The 20,688-nt window shown below is 47.6% G+C and overlaps 1 protein-coding gene across 12 annotated transcripts in view; it reads right to left on the bottom strand.

Annotated features, from left to right (window-relative positions):
• Aff3 (ALF transcription elongation factor 3) overlaps positions 1-20,688 on the bottom strand; it is a 502,385-nt gene that overhangs the window by 27,022 nt on the left and 454,675 nt on the right. For all 12 annotated transcript variants that reach the window (XM_063229843.1, XM_063229847.1, XM_063229844.1 and 9 more), the window contains 5 exons: positions 17,044-17,230; positions 9,506-10,669; positions 6,684-6,808; positions 3,698-3,893; positions 165-292 (listed from right to left, as the gene is read on the bottom strand). In XM_063229843.1, the coding sequence (XP_063085913.1) occupies positions 165-292; positions 3,698-3,893; positions 6,684-6,808; positions 9,506-10,669; positions 17,044-17,230 (1,800 nt within the window). The remainder of the gene's footprint in view (positions 1-164; positions 293-3,697; positions 3,894-6,683; positions 6,809-9,505; positions 10,670-17,043; positions 17,231-20,688) is intronic.

Here is a 20,688-nt window from a genome sequence, read left to right as displayed (position 1 = left end):
ACAATTAAATGATCAAGTCTTGCAAGAGAAAATAGTTATACCATTAGACGTGTCTGACCCATCTCTCTGTGGAATGCCCATTTTTACCTGCCCCTCACCATGTAAAGAAAGAAAGAAAGAAAGAAAGAAAGAAAAAAAAAAAGAAAAAAAGTGTCTAAACTTACATGTCATCGAAGACTAGTTTCTGCCTCTTGCAGTCCCTGTGGCCATTGGAGCCTGGTGACCAGGGCTCTGTTTGTGGCCGTGACTTGCCGTGGAGAACACCATTTTCAGAATTGTTGTGAGCTGTTTTCTAAACAACGAAAATACAGAAGCCTTTGAAACACCAGCCCCCCAGCTAGAACAGCAGCCCACTCACTAGAACTGCTTCTGTTCATACACTACCTCTGTATTCTATAGACCTAATGGTGACTTTTATCTCAGTAAGTTAAAAGATACACAAAGACATACAATTGAATGTCCCTTATCTGAAGTGCTGGGGACCAGAAGTGTTTGGATTTGAGATTTTTATTCCTTCCAGATTTTGGTACCTCAGGGTGGTGCATCAGATCATGAATGTTTTGGTTTGCAAACAATGTGGTTCACAAACAGAAGCACTTGGCAAAACAGTGTGTCTGTCTGCAGACTCTCTGCATGTGGTGACACATGTGAGAGCAGTCATTTCTTCCACTCAAGCACACATGTGGCCATCTTTTCCAAAATCATTGAACAAATTAAGTTCATGATCCCAGGCAATACTGTATTTGCATATGCAAAATGAGATACCTTGGGAATGGGTCCCAAACCAAACACCAAATTCATCTATGTTTTCTGTATACCTTATGTACACAGCCTGAGACAATGTTCTACAACAGTTGTGACAATTCTGTGCATTTTGACTGTGACTTGTCACACAGTCAGCTGTAGAATTTTCTGCCTGAATTGATCATGTGGGTGCTGAACAAGTGTTGAATTTTTGAGCATTCTAGATTAGAGATGCTCAAATTGTACACGCATTCTAGGTCTGAGAACATCTGTTATCCCATATCATTTACACATAAATATCAAAAAGAAGTCTTGTGCTTATTTTGATAGATGGGGAAACTTGAGATTAACCTCCTCAGGTTTCAAGAGCCACTATCTGCTTTTCTCAGACTGCTAGGTCAATGTTCAGTCGAGTTAAGCACATGTCAGGATGACCTGGAAGAAATCACAGACTTCCGGGTTCATCCTAAGATATTCTGATGTGTAATAGGGCTGAGGTGGGGTCTGAGAATCTATTTTTCTACCAAGTTCCCAAGTGGCACTGATGCTGCTGGCCCAGGAAACAAGCATTGCTGCAACTGTCTCTCATGGAGAAAAGTCATTCAGGACACAAAGGCATGAGGTCTCAGGCGCTGTCCGTGAATAACAGAAGCAGCCAAAGAGAGTCATTAGGAATTAATCAGAATGCAAATATGTGCACAGCACCTACTAAGTGTGAACATCCAGATTATCAAATGATTGTCTTTGGTTATGAAATTGCTTCCACTGAGTGTATGCAAATGTTTCTTTAAATATAGGCCTGTGTCGTGATTAAGAGTTCTATTGTGATATATGACCAGGAAAACCAGATGCTGAATTTCTGAGATGGTTCTTAAATGCCTTCAGTAGTGCCCACTTGGTAAAAGGACAAATACCAGCAAAGTGGCCTTTGTAACCTGCAAGGCTGGCCCTGACCTGCTGCCCAGCCATGCTGCTCTGTGTTCTTCATTCCTCAGACCCGTGGCCAATTTTTACTTCTTCCCCAGAGCCTTTGCATGTACTGTTTCTGCAGCCAGCAATGCTCTTCACCTTGTGCTGTGCTTCTATTGCCTTTCAGGGAACCGACATCCATGGGTCAACATCCCAGGGTCTGTGAACTGAATCTGGACTTCTTTGTTAATAAAGATTTATTGGAAACCAGTCATGCTTGTTTACCTGTCACTGATGACACTATGTTTGCTTTATCATGATGGAGCTAAGTAGCTATGACAGCCTTGCCCACATGGCCGGTGTTTAGCCTTATCTTACAGCAGTAGTACTCAACCGGGGGGCAGTTTGACAATATCTAGAAATATCCTAGGTCATTACCACTGGGAAGGCCCGGGATGCAGTCAGGTGACCCGCAGTGCACAGAACAGTGAGTTACCCCACCCAGAACGTCCACAGTGTTGAGAAATCCTGCTTTGCGGAAATAAATTTGCTGCTCCTGGCACCAGAAGAAGCCTCTTTGTTATAAAAACTCCTAATTCTCTGTTTCCTTTTTAGCTGTGATGATGGGCATTAATTACTTTGAGCTTTCCTGATGCTCCAGCTCCGGCTCTCTCCCCATTAGACTGTGAGCTTCCTACGGCACCGACAGAAGCTGGTGGACCATCATTTTATGCCCGGTACTCAACAAAGAGCCTAGCACATAAATACTTGCTCAGTAAGCAGCCGTTTGGTGAATGAATTACTAAGACAGATCTGTAAGTTGTAATTCTTTCCACACCATAGTTGTTTGTGATACAAGGTATCTAGAGGCAAAGAAAAATTTTGTTACACTGGTTGAGGTGGTGTGTGCCTATAATCTCAGCACTCAGGAGGCTGAGGCAGAAGGATCACCATGAGTTCAAGGCCAGCTGGGGCTACATATCGAGTTCAAGGCCATTAGGAACTATGTAAGGGAGACCCTGTCTCAAACTCCTCCACCCCAAGTTTTGTTTTATACATGTGGGCAGTTTTTTTAATTTTACATGTTTGTAACAAAGCTTTTCTAGATTCTTTCAGCCTAGAATTACAGGCCTGTGAATTCAGCCTGTGAATGAGGGTGCAGAGGCCTGGCTGGGAAGTGTTAAGATTTAGAGTTTCGTGTGACCTTTTGCCAACAGTCTTGCATCTTTAATTCATGGGCCAAAGCATTAATTACCATGTCCCTCCTGTGTCTTTCTCTGTTCAGCCCTGTCCTCCATGGTTACCTCTCTCTGCCAGCCTCACAAAGCCCAGCTGGGTCTGATGGGCACTGTGACTTGGCAGAACTCAGAGGGTGTCTGGGTTCCAAGGATGCCTCTGAGGGGCTGTGTGGTCCAGGGCCACCAAGGGAACCCATGAGTCACAATGGCTGCAGAGATCTGCAGAGGGGCTGGGTCTCTAGAGAATGCTGCCCTTTCGTCTCATCACTGCCACTCTGTTGATGAAGACACAGGCTCAGAGATGACAAGAGGCACAAAATCACACTGCAGCCAGGATGGCAGGCCCAACAGCAAACCCAGACCAGCTATGATGCCTGCTCCTCCCCGGGGAGCACTGTAACTGCCCCTGAGATCGCTAGAAAGGAAGTGGCATAGGGATCCCTCATTGGGGCAGAGGGGGAGCCCCACGTGTTTGGGGTAGGTTTCAGTCCCAGACTTAACTGTCATAGAATAAGGGATTTTCCCATTATAGGAGTTGGTTGGTAGCTTTCCCCTGGGCTGGCACTATTTTGGCTCTGAAATCTTGCTAGCAGGCCTGAAATTCTCCCATGGGTGGGTCCTTTCTTCCTCTCTGTTGGGGAGGCCAAGGGATCCTCTCCTCTACCAGACAACCACCCCCACCCCAGAGCTGCCTGCGGGGGTTCCCTGCAGCTCCTCTGGCTGATTTTGGACTGCATCGGTAGAGAGGGAAGTGGGGATTATGATTTATTTTGATTCTACTTGGGGAAGGAAGAGAGCCAACGAACCAAGAGGTCTCCGGCATGTGACTGTAGCTGGCTGTCGGCCTTCGGCTTTTTGCTGGAAGAAGTGAACACACCATTGCCATGAGGTCGGCTGGAAGAGGTCAAGTCCTCGCTGGCGTATTTGTGTTTGGACGCATCAGAGAGGGGAGAGATGGGTGACCGGAGCATTTTTTCATTTTTATTTACTGGTATTGCCAAGCTGAGAAAAAAGAAAAGTATTGGAATATCACGGAGTTGGCAAAGGGAAAGGTAAACGTTTTATACAGAACCCCAACTTCCATTTAAGACCTGCTGGTAGGAAGAACTTATTGGGAATTATTATTTAGAACAACTTAACAGCATCAGGACCACAAGAAACATAAACAAACCTCATTCTTTGTTTACTCTTTCTTTCATGCTGATCAGTAATTCTGGAGTTAGTGCCAAAAGAAATGACTCAGAAAATATAATCCGTTCATGTTCAGGCTTTTCATCCAAGGATCTCAAAATCACAAACACATTTCTTTTCCTAACAAGCATAAGCAGCAAGTAATGGGAAATTCAAAACAACAGTGATAAATGAATTCTCCAGTTTCCAAAGGACTTTTGCCAATGTTTGAACTTATCCTAATTGTTACAGAGACAATAACAGAATCACAGGATAACCCGAGAAGTATGTCGCCAACTGTCAATGGTTGGGTTTCTGAGGTAGCGAGGCACTGATCAGATTAAACACAGAATACAGAAACTGTTAGAAATGCTGAGGACTGATTCCTAGCTTCTTATTTTACCTTCATGACTGTCTATTCACGAAGGCGATGTTCTCCGAAATCAGTCATCAGCGATGATGGATTCTCTTATGTCTAAGTCTCTGCCATGAATATTTGATTGTTAAGTTTTGCTCGATTACTTTGAGAGGAAAAATAAGCAGTGTCTGGGGGCAGACACATTAGTCTGAAGTAAGCTCAATTACTGCTAACTTAAGATGTTCCTTGAGGTCACCTGATACAGTCAGTTTACAAAGAGAGGTAAATCCACGTAGCCAAGATTTAACTATTATTCCTAGGGTTATGATCTCTTAATTACAGGTGTTGGTTATCACTGCAAACAAGCCATTAAAATCGCTTCAAAAAGCAATTTCTTTAGCTGGTGGTCACAGTGGAGAAATTACAAACACAGACCTCTAGAACAAATGACAAAGCCAAGATTTTTAATGTGATGCAAATGGATACATGTGGAGATGGGGCTTCTGGTTCCAAGAGCGCTGTGTCTGACAACTTGGAAAAATGCAAGGAAAGATGCCACAAAAACCGCTTTGCATGAATCCAAAGTAGCTCATCTTCTGATGGTAAGGACACTGATCCTGCAGGCAGATATATGAACAGGCCGACCCTGTTTCTTAAAATGTGACTGAAAAAAAAGACTCTCTTCCAAGCGTCTGTTATTTTACATGATTCATGGCTTTTACTGTGCATGGAAAACCAAAGATGACACTGAAAACTGTCACAAATGTACAATTGTGCTTTCCACAGCACTGCAAGTTTACGTATTCATCCTGACCAAGGAAACCTGATCTGACAGGTCATTGCTTTATCTCTGGGGCTGTGTTGTTACCCTGGTAAACCTGCCAGTAGCACTCACAATTCAGAGGAAAGAGGTGCAGTTCCCAGAGACAACTCGGACACATTTTTTCACACACAGTTTGATCACACAGCATTGGTGAAACGATCAGAGTTGGGAGACTCTGCCAGGACAAGTGTCTTTCATCTGAGGTCCCTGGATTTGGGTGACAGGAAGTGACCTCCTTGTTTTCTCTCTAAAGAATTTCCATTGATTATAATGGAGGCTCAAGAAACCAGAAGGGTTCCGTTGGGACCCTGCTGGTAAGGCCTGTGATTACGTCTCCCGTGGATACTGGAGATATTTTCGTGTCCTGTGCCAGCTGTTCCAGACATTTCAAAATAGGGTTTACCTCGGCTGCTACTTAGCAATGCTAGGCATCGATAGATTGGCTGGAGGGATTAGGGAATGCATTAACAAAGCAGCACATGCATAACATTCAAAACAATTTAGGGGACGCGGTGTCCCCTTTCACATTTTGCCTGTAACTGGGGACACTGCTTTTTCTCGCTGGTGGGACTGCCTGCAAGAGTGACTGTCCCTCCTGGGCCACCCTTCTGTGTCCTTGGCTCCTTCCCAAGGTGATCCTGGGGCATTTGGGGGTCTAAGCGCCCGCGCCCTTGTGCTCCAATTTCCTCTCTGACTTTTAGTACCGCTCTCCATCTTTCCCTAACCTTTCCGTTTACATTTTTATGTATTGTGCAGAAGCATTAATCTTCCCCTAAAAACCCTGTGTGTACAGTCGGGGGAGTGAGCAGTGTCACACCGGAGGAAGAGTGGCTCCTGCGTGGAGCTGTTTCTAAATGGAAAGAGCCTCGGTGACTGATGAGAAGCTGCTCACTCACAATGAATTCCTGGGACCTCGCCCGGGTGCAGAGCCATTCATCACAGCGGGTTTGGTCCATGGCAGCGGCTCCCCGGTCCTCCTCCTTCAGAGGAGGGACTGGGGTGGCTCTTTGACTTTGGGAACACAAGATCTTTCCTAACTGCACCATTTTCCTTTGCATCACGAGTTACAGGTGCATCGCCTGGAGACTCCAGCCACGATGTGCCTTTTTGCATCGTAGTGAGCTTAACGTTCTCAGGGGTTAGCAGCTGCCTTCATGACACTGGCTTGAAGATCTGATTATTAAGTGTTTATTTGAGAAAGTGTGTGTGTGTGGGGGGGAGTGCAGAACTGTGTGTCCCTCCAAACTGGAATTTGGTGACAGAGACGTGGCCTCACAAGGCTGTGGCAAAGCCATCATGAGAAGCCTCAGGGAAACAAAGTCTGTAAGCAAAGAATTGGACTGGAAAAGTCTCCAAAGCACTGGACTCTGCCCCAATATGTCATAGGGCTTGCAGTCCCAGGGTATCTCGTGCCCTCTCATCACTCAGGGGACGTGCCTACCTGCTGACGTTCACGTTGCAGTGGTTGGTGGACGAGGTATGGTTGGTGGAGGTGGCCAGTCTCGAAGAGCTTTCTTTCTCTCCCTGGGCCTTCTTTATCTCCCGGTAGTCGTCCTCGGTGTCACACTGTGTGGGGATGAACACAAAAGACAGTCAGCTCTCAATTTCCAGGATTGCCATGAGCTACGGGATTCTGCCCTCCAGAACCAGGTCTCCCTGCTGTGCCCCCGGAGTGGGAGGCCAATGAGCTTATCTGTGAATGAGGAGGAAATCAGTGGGGTTTGCAGTCCATAGCTTAATGTGAAAAAGAGATGACGCCCTGACAGAGACCCAGGAGGGACATTTGAACAAGGAAGCTGCTTAGGAGCTGCCCTTAGAGCAGACCTGTTGTAGTCCACAAGGGAGCCCCAGTGTCACTGCTCCAGCCATGGCCCGGCACTGCACTGAGGTGCAAAAAGCACTCATGGTCTGGGCAAGGCTGGGTCTTTCTGCTTTGACAGCTGTGCCTTTTGGGAATGGAATGCAGAGGTCATGTCTTATTTTTGTTCAGAATTCCCAGCCCCTGACAGAATTGCTAAGGTACCTAATTATAAGACAGATCTTGGATGGAACTTTTGTTCATCTGTTTGGTCTGGGTATGGAACAAATCTGAGCTACATCGTCAGCCTTTCATTTTGTTGTTTTTTAAATTTTAAGATAGAATCTTGCAAAGATGCTGGGCTTGAACTGAGGTGATCTTCTTGCATCCTAGATCACTGGCATGACAGACATGCAGTACCTCTTTTTCTTTCTAGCAGGGACCATGTCACAAAGCCGATGCCATACGGTGTCCTGAGTGCTCACATTGTCATAGTGGCCCCAGGAAGGGCCCATTCCAATCCTCCCAGTCCTTGGGCTGGAGCCTCAAGGACTCCAGCAAGGTGAGATTTTGGTACTTAAGTGTGCTAAGACAATGTCCTTTCTTCCTCTTCCGTCTGTGGTCTCACCAGGTCTCAGGAGTTGAGCCAGTGTCAGGCTTAGTGTAGTTGTTTGTGTTAGAAAAGGCCAGGAATGATACAATTCTTTAAATCAGAGCATTAGGACTTTATTTGTATGTTACTCTGCAGTTTCTGTCTTGTACACCTACTGTACAGAAGTCTTTTCCTATAATCATTTATACTTTAGACTTCTCAAAGTGATTTTGGCCAGGAGAAGATGGTAAACCTTACTTTCCAGTCTTCCTTAAACAAGAATTTGAGACAGCTGAGGTCTTACTGCAGGACTCTGGGGTCAGACAGCTGCCTATGTTCCTTCCTGTTCCACCTCTCCAATGATATAACTTGGACAAGTCCTTCCAGCTTCAAAATGTTGTTTTTTTTAACTGTGATGCTTGAAGCTGGTATGAACATTTAAAAAGTTCACGGCCAGTTCTGTCAAATAAAAGCATGACTGTGTGTCCTGAGCCAACTTTTTCGCTGGTTCTGGCACTATGTGACTTCTGGCTCATCCACCAACTCAAAATGACCTTGAAAGGTAAATATTTTGCATCAGTTGAGGACTTCAAGGCAGCCAGGACAGTTCAACTAAAGACACTTAGGAAATAGCACTTCTAGAATGGTCTCAGAAAGTGTTGAGATGATGGGAGAAGTGTTTTCAAATCCAGGGGAAGAGCCTGAGGAGGGCTAACGACCATGCACCTTTTACTCTAATCACTTTATACAACTGATTGTACCTTGCATATGCACATTCACTGCTGCTGGTGATGACTCTGGCCTAAATTTGGAACCACTCATAAATACTGCAGTCTTTGGTTTGCTACTTACTGTGGTCCAGGTCACTTTTGGAGATGCAGTGGCAGGAGGAGAGAAAAGTCCTTGGAACCAGCTTTCTGGTATTCCCTGCAGCCCTGGCTCAGGGTCACACACAGGTGGCCAGAGGCTCCCCTGGCATGTAACCTGCCTTCCCCACTCTGACCCCACCGGTTCAACCTTCTGTGCTCTCCTGGTACCACTTCATCCTGGGGCTGCTGCTGCTTCAAAAATCCCTTATCCCAGAACCCTGTTCCCAGCCCTCTCCACCTCGAAGTATTCCCTGATCCCCGTGAGGATGAGGGGATCCTCATGGCCACACACTGTGCTGAACTCAGGGTCACTCGTGCTCAGCTCCCACCAACCTGCCTGAAACTCCACCAGGGCATGGCTCCTCAGGTGGCCAAGCAATTCCACCATCAATGCCACCCCAACCCTCCTACTGCATGTTCAGTGCTCTCACTGCTCAGCTTGTTCCTGTACACAATAAATACTCCCCGTGTGGATGACCTTTCAAGCAGTGGGCGAGGGCTCAATTATAAAATTGGGATGGAGTATTACTCTGCCACGAAGGAAGACAGATTGCAGGAAAATGACTGCACCTTGAGACCACAACCGAGCTTCATAGCTTTTCTTACATGAGAAGCCCAAAGTATAAATAATTGCAGGAAACAAAAGATAGGCAGCAGGAAACAGGGAGATAATTTGAAAATGAGAGGGGATGGAGATGACAGGGAAAAGATGGAAGAGTAATAGAATTAAAATGTGTTCAGTACACATACCTAACCTTAAAATGAATATATAAATATATACACATACGTATACACAGGCACTTAAGTGGGGGACTCTTTGAGACAAGGTCTCACTATATACAGTAATTCAGGCTGGCCTTGAACTAGCAGCAATCGTCTTCCTCAGCCTGTTGAGTGCTGGGATGACAGGTTCACTCCCGGGCCACCCTCAGTCCTGACCTGCCCTGTGCTCCACCCCTGCCCATGGGAGAAGCGGTGCCCTCTCTCCTGGCTCGGGCCCCTACCTTGCGTTTCCTCTTGGACTTGGGCAGCGCCTTCTCCGGGGTGGTGTCCAGCGCGTGGCCAGCCGGTGGCCCCTCAGGATCCTTGACGGCCGGGACGCTCTGGACCCCGGGCTCCGGGGGCAGGTGCTCCGGAATCCTGGTCAGCAGGGTCAGGTCTATTTTGACCCAGAGGGCGCGGACCTCGTCGCTGTCCTTCAGCGGGGACAGGAGTTCGTTGCGGCCGAAGGGCACCAGCGTGTAGAACTGCTCCTCCAGCTCCTTAGCCAGGTCGCTGCTGGTCCTGGCGTTGATGGAGCCCACGGCGGCGGCGCGCGCGCCCGGGCCTGCGCCCCCGGGGCCGCCGCTGCCGCTGCCACCGCTGCCCGCGGCCTCCTTGGGCCGCTGCTGCTGCTCCGGCCCGGGCCCCGCGGGGGCGGCGGGGGGCGCGGCGGGCGGCGCCTTGGGCGGCGGGAACTCGTCCTGTTCCGACTCCAGGTCCGACTCGGAGGACGACGACGACGACGACGACTCGGTGTCGATGAACTCCCTGGACTTGGGCACGGTCCTGCCAGGGCCCCGCGTGCGCCGCTTGTCACAGGGGGCGGCGGCGCGCAGCTCCTTGCGGTGACCGGTCCGACCCGCGCCGCAGGGCCGCGCCTTGGGGGGCTCGGGGGCGCCCGGGCCCAGCGCGTCGGCCTCCTCGGCCCGGTGGCACGCGGTGGCGGTGGCGGCGGCGGATGCGGCGGCGGCGGCGGTGGTGCTGGCGTCGCCGGCCGCGCTCCGCTCCGCGCGCCGCGTGGGCTTCTTGGCCCCGGACCTGCGCGTGGGCGCGGGCGCGCTCTCGGCGGGGACCCCGGGCGGCGCGGGCGGCGGGGGCGCGGCGGGGGCCAGGGCCGCGGGCGGCGACTTCTGCTTGGCCGCCTTGCTGCCCGGGGCCTTGTTGGCTGTCCGTGGCCTCTGCTCCTCCCTGCAGGCGCCCTTGCCGTCCTTGTCCCGCAGCGCGGCCGGGCAGGCGTCCGGCAGCTTCCCGCAGTCCTGCGCGTCCTCCTTGCCTGCTGCCGCCGGGTAGTACTGTGCGCCCTCGGGCCCCTGGCCCTCACTCTGGGTCAACAGAGGAGGCTTGTGCGGGTTGACTTTGTTGAGCCATTTATCCAGCTGCCACTTGTTGGAGGATGCTGGTTCAGCCTGGAAGCAGAGAACCCGAGAAACCAGACAGCTTTTACTACACTTGCCCGGAGCGCTCGGCGAGGTTGGGGTGTGCGCTGTAGCCCCTACTGCCCCTGGCACCTGATGCTCCACCGGAAGTGCCAAGTCCCCCCCAGAAGACGAGGGCCTGGCACTGGGCTCCCTATGGTAGATTCCCGGCACTTTCAGGTATGTGCATATATGTATAATTACACACGTGTGCATACATTTGAGACTCCATGTTGTTTAGGGAATAATTCACCTTCAAGTGCCCCTCCCCTTTGGATGAGACTTAATACTTCGGGAGAAACCTGAGAACCTACAATCCCAAAGAATTAACACATAATTTGTGTGGTGATGGCGAGCTAGGTGCAGTTATTTAACAGCAGAATCCATACTTTGGCTAGCTTAGCCCCAGAGGACTCCTCTTTCACAGGGGTGTGTGTATGCATGTTTGCGTGTCCTGTGCACTCTGGCAGGCCCACTTGGTTCCACCATCTGGCACCAGCTTCTGTGGCATGCAACCAAAAATGCTGAGACACAGAGGTGATGGTGGGACCCCTCTGGGAAGCAGTGTCAGTAACTGGATGTCCTGGGGCTTAAGCTCTGGCAGAAGATGAGCCAGAGAGAGTGGTGCCAGTGAACACCTGGAAAAGGGACAGGAAATGTGGTATCGATGCGTCCAGCCCACCTTGTGAGAGCCATAGTTCTGAGTTGAGTTTTTGAAGATTTATGTTCCATAAAGCTTGAAAACCAAGACTCCTAATAAAAGTCAGTTTTCACAACATAAGGATTATTAGTTAGCTGATAACTGGATTGAGAAGTCTAGAACTTTTAGCCAAGGTGCCTGCATTTTGTCAGTCGATGTGAGATGGAAGAAACATTCAGAGAGAAGGAGGGGTGTATTTTTCCTTTCCCATGCCTCTCGTCTCCCCCAAGTTTATGCAGACAGCTGTGGGTCCTGGCTGAGCCTGCAGGAGTCATGGGCTTAGCTCAGGGAAATGGGGAGACCCTGATGGGCTGAGGGGAGGAATGGGAGCCAGCAGGAACTGGCCACATGGGGTGTGGGGACGAGCACTCTGAGCTGAGGTAGGGGCCATGGACATCTATGCAGTCACTCATAATGAGACTGACCACACTTGAGGGAGGACCAGCACAGGGTGCCCACTGACTTGCAGGGGGCAAGAAAAGCTCAGCGGAGGCCAGAAAGAGGATGTAAGGTTTGGTCTCTTGATGTGACGTTTTGCTTTGCTTTCATGTCATCAAAATCCAGAACAAGATGAAAAGGAACAAAAAGATGCACTGCTAAGGTTTCCCTTATTCAGAATGCTTATTAGAATGAAAATAGTTTTGGATTTTAAAAAATGTTGGAATATTTGCATATATATAGAGATAACAGGAATGGGGCCAAAGTCTACCCACAAATTCATTTGTTTCATTCATTCTTACAACCTCACCGGAAAGTAATTTTATACACTGTTTATAAGGATTTTATGTGTGAATCAAGGCCTCACAGTGTGTAATTTTCCATTTGTGGCCTCATTATCAGTGCTGAAAAAGTTTTGGATTCTGGAGAACTTCAGATTTCAGGGTTTAGGATTCGGAGGCTGAGCCTGCAACACTTACAACTTTGAGCTGCTGTGCAAATTCTTACTTTATTTTGGTTTCTCCAGAGAAAGGCATTGCATCAGAGTAAGCAGGACAGCGACACAGACAGTGCCAAAGGGGGTGCCCTCTTCATGCCTGAGATTAGCTGCAAGTGACAGAAAGCTAATTTGATGGCTTCTAAATTAGTGTCACCTGCCTCCATGTTTCCCAGGTGTGACCATGGGGGATCAAGACCTTCTGTTCTGCCTCAGCATCCCCAGATAAGTGGGACCCAGTGCTAACTGAAGCAGAAAGGGCCTTGTGCAGAAAGGTGCACATATCAGAGGGCTTGATGCCTGGGGCACAGCCCAGCACTGAGCCGCCTGCTGCTCCTTCTCCCTCCCTCTAGAGCCCGCTATGGCTCATATCTTTCATGGCAGAGAAGGAGGAAGACAGTATGGAGCCCAACACAGCCACATGTGGGTCACATGGCAGCTTCTGAGTGGGAGCATTATTGGTGAAGAGAAGAATTTAATACGTTTAGTATGGTCTGGTTGCCTGATGTGCTTTAGGGTGATTTTCTCCTGTACTTCACAGCTGCACAAATCAGTCTGAAGTACCATTTTCAACATGGCACTAAATCACACTCCCTTTCCCAAGGATCTACAATAACCTCCTATTACCTCACCAATGAAACCTAAATTTCCCCTGCTGACACTCAAGGGCCATCATCTGGTGATCATTTTTCATTGCTGGGACACCTGTAATATGCCTCCCTCCTTACACATTATTAGTTATTATCTACTTGAATCTTTACAGATAAGAAATATCATCTTCCCTGAATTGTAGATGAGGGTCACAGAGGTTAAGAGACATATCCAAAGTTGCAATTCTTCTAGGTGCCATGAAAACTAACCTGTGCTTACTTAGACATAGAGACCAGTTTCTGGGCACTGATGCCCCCGGTGATGGTTAATCTTCACTGTCACCTTGACTAGCTCGGGAGATGTCCATGAGAGCACTAAAGCATGCTGGTAGGTGTGTTTGGGTGGGTCACGGAGGTGTGGTCTTGGGATCATATCTGGTTCCTGATCCCTTCCTTTCTGTCTCTTCTTTGCTCTCTGATTCATGGATGTCATCAGGTGAAGCAGATTTGCTCCACCATGTTGTTTCTGCCTTGGAGCCCAGCTAACCGTGAACTGAAACCTCTCAAATCCTGAGCCAATAAACTTCTCTTCTTTAAGTTGTGGGTGTCAGCTAGCATGTACCACTGACAAAAACCCAACACAGGAAAATGGTACTAGAGATATGAAGTTGTTGTTGTAAGTGTGCCTGACCTTGTGGTTTGGGACTGGTTTATGAGAAGAGTTTGGAAAGGTTTGGAGATGTGAGCTAGAGAAGCCCTGGAATGATGGAAGAAGTCTGATGGATGGTTTTGGTTGGAGACCAGGATGCTGATAGGAATACGGACAGTAAAGGCCAGGTTGGGAAGTTTCAGATAGAATAAAGACTATTAGAGAGAGTAAACTAGAAGCCTCATGTATTTCATTCTGGCAAAGAATTTGTCTTATGTTTTTTGCCCATGCTTGTGTGAGGTTAATATATTATCCTGGCTCCTGCTACTTTCTGATGTAGCCTTGGGAAAAGAGGAGCCATTCCTCTGAGATATGCTTGCCTTCAAACTCAAGTGATAGCCTGAGAGACTTGATTTTTGAGTCCTTCAAACATTACCCATTGCCTTCTACTATACTGAATAGTAGAATCTTCCGATGTTCAAGTTCATCTCATGTGCATAGTCTTTAACAAAGCCCAGCTCTTTCTTCAGGACAAGGCTCTGTTTCTTGTGCACCCTTCAGAGAATCTGCACTTGGCTAGGAGGCTATAATGAGTGAGCTGTCACTGTTCCCCACAACCATCACACAGATCAGGCAGGGAAACACTAGCTGCCATTCTGGGGAGAAGACAGTTATGGCCAAGGAGGCTGAAATGATAGGGTTAAGTGATAAAATAGAAGGGAACCCAGGCCCTCAGGCTCTAGCACACCAGCAGGTGCTGGTGAAGACAATCCCCTCTTGGAACTTTCACTGGGGCTTCTGCCTCATGATTTTATTTTTGACTCCCTGCTTTATATGTTCAGTCTCATCTCTGTTCCCTGATTAATTTTTCCTCTGATTCATGCACAAGCTCTCTGCCATTTTCCTGCTCCATCTGTATCCTCCACAGAACCCAGTGCCATGTACCCCAAAGGTGCTAATTAACAGGAGGCTTATTTCTTCAATGAGCAGTAGGCATCCTATTTCTGCTCATATTTTTTGTGGAGTGCTGGAGATCCAATCCAGGGTCTCATGCATGCAAGGCAAGAACTCTACCACTGAGCCACATCTCCAGCCCCTTCTGCTCTTTTTTAAGAAAGCACTGCAGCAGCATTTTACAAAATGTGCTTTTAATTCATATGTTTCACGAAGGAAGCTTGCCATGGTCAGATCCATTTGGTTAAGGCCACAATGGAAAGCATGGTTTGCATGAGCAATATTTAGGGCTGAGTGATGCCCTATGTAAAGAAATGGGGTCAGATTTATCCCGGGAATCAGAATGATGTCACTGGGCTTTCTTTTTAATGACTTGGGCAACCCTGGATGACGGAGCTCTGTGCACTGGTATCCATGTGCCAGCTGGGTGGAACAAGAGAGGGTGCACAAGGCCAGGAAAGCTCATGAGACCAAACTTCATGAAAAGGAGGATGAGGCTGAGAACAGCTAAGCCTGTGCCAGGCCCTGGGGAGGGGATGTGCAGGTGTTAACCTTGGGGAAACCTTAAAAGAAACTTGCTTTTTTCCAGCAACACGTCTCTTCCCAGCATAAAGCAGTAAGGTGCAGTGTGGCAGACATTACCCGCCACCCTGCATTCGCTCTGCAGAGAAAAGCAAGGAAGTGAGATTCTCGCCAGGCCTCAGGGAGTCCAAACCTCTAGGCTGCTTCAGCTGACTTGTGCTCCCTGTCTCTAATGAGTGCTGTAAGAAATGGCAAATCCCTTCTTCTACCCCCCGCCCCCCCCCACCCAGGGTACATGGTTTCTAAGCTTCCTAATGATCACAGTGACTTTAGAAAGAACTTGCTTAAAGCACTTTATAACTGCACTGCTTTCTGGCAGCACAAGGCTGCAGCCTATTCAGGGGCTTCAGGATTCACCTTTCCGTGTGGAAAAAGACTCAACACTCATGAATTTAACTTGCACAGGCACAAACTGGAGCCTGGAGAGGCTGGGCTTCAGAGACACTAACCTTTTCTATTTGCCATCTTTGGGGTGTAGCTATTTATTATAACTAAATCTTCTGGAATTCCTCAACAAACTGTAGCATAAAGGAGACTTTATAAAAGTGGGGCCCTTCTCTAATCTGCTGAACTCCTGTATTTTCCTGTTTCAGATGATCCCATTTAGATGTTAGCCCTATGAAGACAGGGCATTTTTTTGCCCTATAATGGCTTGTCCCAGAGATGCATGCTGTTGTCTGTGGCCAAGCCCAATAAGTATTCCTTGAATGAATGTGAGATGAGTCGGTGAATGAATGAAATTATGAGAGAGGGATAGAAGTGTGGTTCCTGAGGGAAGCCAGAGTTAACAGAAGCTGTGAGATTTTCCCAGGCTCAGGCTGCTCAGCACTTTCACCTTCTGTAGATGTGGACAGATGGGTAGGGTTAGATGACAGAGAGACAAGAAATTCATGACAAGGAGAGAGAATGATGAAGGCGTGGCTTATGCCAGGAGGAATGGATAGCCTGACCGCAGAGTAGAAAGGTGCTTCAGAGGAAGGGAGCATGGTGGGAAATCACACATCTCTGGGGAAAGGAAGACGCACAGCGTGAAGCTGAGATAAGACACCACCATGTTGTCACTGCTTCAGGTGTGACATCCGGGGGACCCTTGTAAATCGGTCACTCCTGGTCATGACTTGAGTTGCATGAGAGTTTGATTCCACATCAGAACCTATTTAGGAATCTACACCCCCAAATAGTATAGAGGATGGTAGTACAAAAATTAAAACCCACAATCCTTCTTTAAGGAACCACAGCCCTCCCTATGGCTCCAAAGACTTGAGAAGTTTTTCCCCAGCCTTTACTGAAGAATCTTTGTGCTCTGAATTACTATTTAATTCCCCCTTTCAACTTGCAGGTAGAAACAGCAAAGGCTTTTATTGGTGCCTTATAATAGTTTTATATGAGCCACCTAAATCTTCCCCATAGATACTGATCATAGCTGTAAAAGGTTTCATGATTATTTGTAGGTGGATGCTAATTCCCCCTTTATATTTTCACAAAGAAAACACAGTTAAGCAAATTTTGTTGATATTTATGGCCCCTGTCCTTCTGATCCCCAAGATGGGAAAAGGTGGGATTCTAAGCACGTCTAATCCATAAAACTCCCTTCCTGTGATTTATATGTGGTCACTCGTCCCAGGTGGTAGACTTCCCTGTCTGGTTACTGCCTTGCTGACCCTCAGGGAAGCTCTTTCCATAGGTTTTTTCCTGTTAGTGATTTTTACAGCACACTTGGAAATTTCTGGAAGTCACATATTTTTGGGCAGTGAAAGATGATGCTTTGGACATCAAAAGAAGCACGGTCATTAGGGGACTACCAGAAGGGGTCACAGTGGAGCAAGCCAGGAGCCCCCAAAGGCTCCTCTGTGCTGTCTGAGGTTGAGGGGTACAGGAGGCTAAGGAAGTAGGCGATGACAGCCAGAACCAGGGACTCCCTGGCCTCAAGCCCAGAAGGCGGGGCGCAGTGCTTACCTCGGGGCTGGAGTAGTGGGGTGGCTTGCTGCCCTCACTCTCACTGGAGCTGCTCTCAGTCTCCGAGTCAGATCCTGAGCTGCTCTCTGAGTCGCTGGAAGAGCTGCTACTGCTGCTGCTGCTGCCGCTGCTGCTGCCCTTGCTGGACGGCACAGAGCTCCTGCAGTTGGTCTGCTGGACCACAGTGCTGCCAGGCAGGGAAAGGAAAGGAAGGGAAGCCAAGTGAGCAAACAGGAAGGCACCCGCGGGCTGCCACCCAGGCAAAGGGAAGGGGAGGCGCAAACTGCACGTTCATCAGCCAGGGCCTGCGCTCAGGGAGGGGTTGGTCATCAGGATCAAAGGCAGCCTGATGGTTGAGCAAAAGGAACCAGACACAAAATTAAAACAGAGGATGGAAGCTGGTTCTCCTGGGGAGCTGGGCGCTGGTTCTAGAGTGTGCGGTGGCCACTTTATCTGGGAGGGTGGTGTTGAATCCCAGTGGCTGTTTCTGTGAGGCTGCTCTTTCTGGGAATGGTCTTTCCTGGTTATTCCCTGATCCACGCACCTATACCAATTCAAGAAATCCAGAAATCTGGGAAATTGTTTGCAAAGTATCAAACTGACTGTTTACTTATTTTTGCCCCTGAAAAAAAAACCCATAGCCCGATGGCAAAGTTCAGGAAGAGGGCTGTCAGGAAGGGACAATTTTTATGCCTGCTGGAAGGTTCCATGTTTTGGGACTGTAAGAATTCAGGCCTTGCTTCCCTCCTTTTTTTTTTTTTTGCCTATGGAGTCTAGGGCTGTGCTCATCCCTGGAACTGGCCTCGTGTGGAAACAGAAGCTTTCCTTCAAGCCTTCAGTAAAGAACTACAGATCTCTTAGGGATATACTTTTATATATTCCAGACTTTAAAAGGCAAATTTACACTTGGTGTTTATATCCATGCTGAAATCCTCCTCGAACTCCTTACATAACTCAGAAACAACAGGGGAAAAAAATCAATCTGTGCTTTCCAAGGCTAATTCATTAACCACACACAAAAAAATTGCAAATAGCACACAGCCACCCAGAGAGCATTTAGGCCAAAGAGAAAAATCTGAGTACTCACATTATTTTCAGCATCTTCCAACTCCTTTATTAACTGAATTGCAACACACTTGAATGTGTGCTTTTGAGGTCAAGCGCTAAACCCAAAAGAACTGCTGGTCACTTTTTTATGTCAAGTCAGCAAAAACCCTGCATCATTTTCAGTGTGACCACAGCTTTCACGGGGCTGCACATTAGGGAGAGGCAGGGCTCATTAGGGTTTATGGTTTCCAGTGCAAAGCAGGCTGCACAAGGTAAAGAACCCCTCTCACCCATCCTTTAAGTCTCTGACAAATGCTTTTGCCCAAGGACAGACTCTCGTAAATCCTGGGTGTGGGGGCTGGGAGGAGGGCAAGTCTCATTAGATTCTTGCTTCCCCAATGAAATCCACACGACCAAAAAAAAAAAAAAAAAAAAAAAAAAAAATCTCGTAGGAACTTGGACAGGCAAAGCACCTTTCTGAATGGTGCCTGCTATGCCTGAGCGACAGAGATTTCTTCCCTAGCTTGTCGTTCCAGTTAGGTATAGAGGGAAGAATCCAAGATCTTGAGACAGGAGGGGAAGTTAGTACTCCAGGACTGTGCTATTTCTTTTCTTCTCTTATGAATGAAAATTCACGTTGCTGTTGGCTGAATGGAGATTGGTACTATCAATGTAATAATAATAATAATAATAATAATAGACTATTAGGTTCTGGCCAAATTGCGAATCCATGTTAATAATTTGTTGGGTAGCCCTCAAAATACAAGGCGGACAAACAATATCAAGAAAAGCAAAAACAACACACAACCAACAACTTTCTGGTTAAAAGGGATGCTGGGTACAGATGCCCTGGAAAGAGATTGTGACTCTGTGCTACGCTCCACGATGACATTTGCTGAAGACCAGGAAAGTAAGACAGACAAAGAACATTTTGATTGGCTTTATAAAATGATGGTCGATGTTTTGATTAGTATATTCTCCCTGCTTATATTCGTACGAGAAACAGCTGGTTGTGTGTGTGCCTGGGCAGAGGCAGTGATTGTGTGTGTGTGTGTAAATAACTGTCTTTTAAAAAGTATCACTTTAATTTTAGGGGAAAATGTCCCCTGAACAATTACCATGCTGCCTTCCTTTAATGATTGTGGCTCTGTTGTAATGAGGTACCCTAGGCCAAGGTGACCTGAATGAGATTGACAGAAAAGCCTCATTTGCCTGCTTTTCTCTCTTACATTAGGAAACTGACTTAAAAAGACAGTTTTCCTGGCATAACTGTTATTTGTGTTTAAGATGGCTCAGAGAGCCAAGAACTGAGATATTCATTTCTCCATGCTTTTGTGAGCACTGAGGCTCCCGGTATCTCTGGGGTAGGGGTGGAGGGGGTATAGCCAGGGAAGAGGTGAAGGATGTCACAGACTTGCTCAGAAGGGCTCTGCGGGCCAGTTGTGAGACAGAGAGGACCACTCAGCACCCCAGCTCAGCTCTTGTGTTTGTGAGCATTGAGGCTCCCGGTATCTCTGGGGTTAGGGCAGAAAATACAGACTTTCAATAATTTAACTTCAGATTTCTCAATTTAACGAGGGTGTGAAAGCAATATGCACTCATCACAGACAAGGCCAATTTTGAATTTCATTTTTTCTGAGGTAGTGGTTCTCTCTGGTGTGGCTGGGCCAGGGCAGCCCACGGTCAGCTGTGATGACTGTGTGCCGAGAGGTTGGTAGGTTAGGTGCACTGCAAGCTGCCCTTCCCTTCCTTCCTTCCTTCCTTCCTTCCTTCCTTCCTTCCTTCCTTCCTTCCTTCCTTCCTTCCTTATTTCTCCCCTTCCTTTCCTTCCCCCTCTCTCTTCCCTCTTCTCTCCCTCCTTTTCCTTTTCTCTTTTTTTTTTTTCCCAGTACGGGGGACTGAATTCAAAGGCTCTGCACGAGCACCCCTCACAGCCCATTTTAGTTTCATTTCTGAGATGGTGGCCTCACTAAATCATCAAGCTGCCCAGGCTGGGCTTGAATTTGTGACCCACCTACCTCAGCCTCTCAGAATGCTGGGATTGCATGTGGGCATCACCCTGCCTGGCTAAATCCACTTTCAATCAATGACATTTTCCATATTTAATACATTTAATGGGACATAGCTTCATGGTACACTGAGGAGCATCAGGTATTTCTGCATCACAGGTCTGTGTGTGGAGGGGGTATAGCCAGGGAAGAGGTGAAGGATGTCACAGACTTGCTCAGAAGGGCTCTGCGGGCCAGTTGTGAGTTAGAGAGGACCACTCAGCACCCCAGCTCCATCCAGGTAGTTCCATTACCTGGTGTGTATCCTGGGGGGAGGACCTGTCACCCTGGCCTCAGGACAGAGACTGTTCTGTTTTTTCTTTCATTTTCCAAAGGCAAATTATAAATTTATTTAATAAATTTCTTGAAATTATTACATATTTTGATAACTTGTTCAAGGTTTTCAAGCAAAAATGAAGCTAAGCGCTTATTATTACCAACGATTATAACCATTACAACATCCTTTCTGAGTGTTAACCAAGTAATAAAAAAATGTATGACAGAAAGGGCTGAGATGAAAAGTTTTTAAAAAGTAACAAAGCAGGTGAAT

This window comes from Cavia porcellus, unplaced genomic scaffold, assembly GCF_034190915.1.
Source record: "Cavia porcellus strain 051 isolate PalLab524CR breed Dunkin Hartley unplaced genomic scaffold, mCavPor4.1 scaffold_18, whole genome shotgun sequence".
Taxonomy (NCBI): Eukaryota; Metazoa; Chordata; class Mammalia; order Rodentia; family Caviidae; genus Cavia; species Cavia porcellus.
Note: the sequence above shows the minus strand (reverse complement) of the source record. Positions and strands in the feature narration are given on the sequence as shown.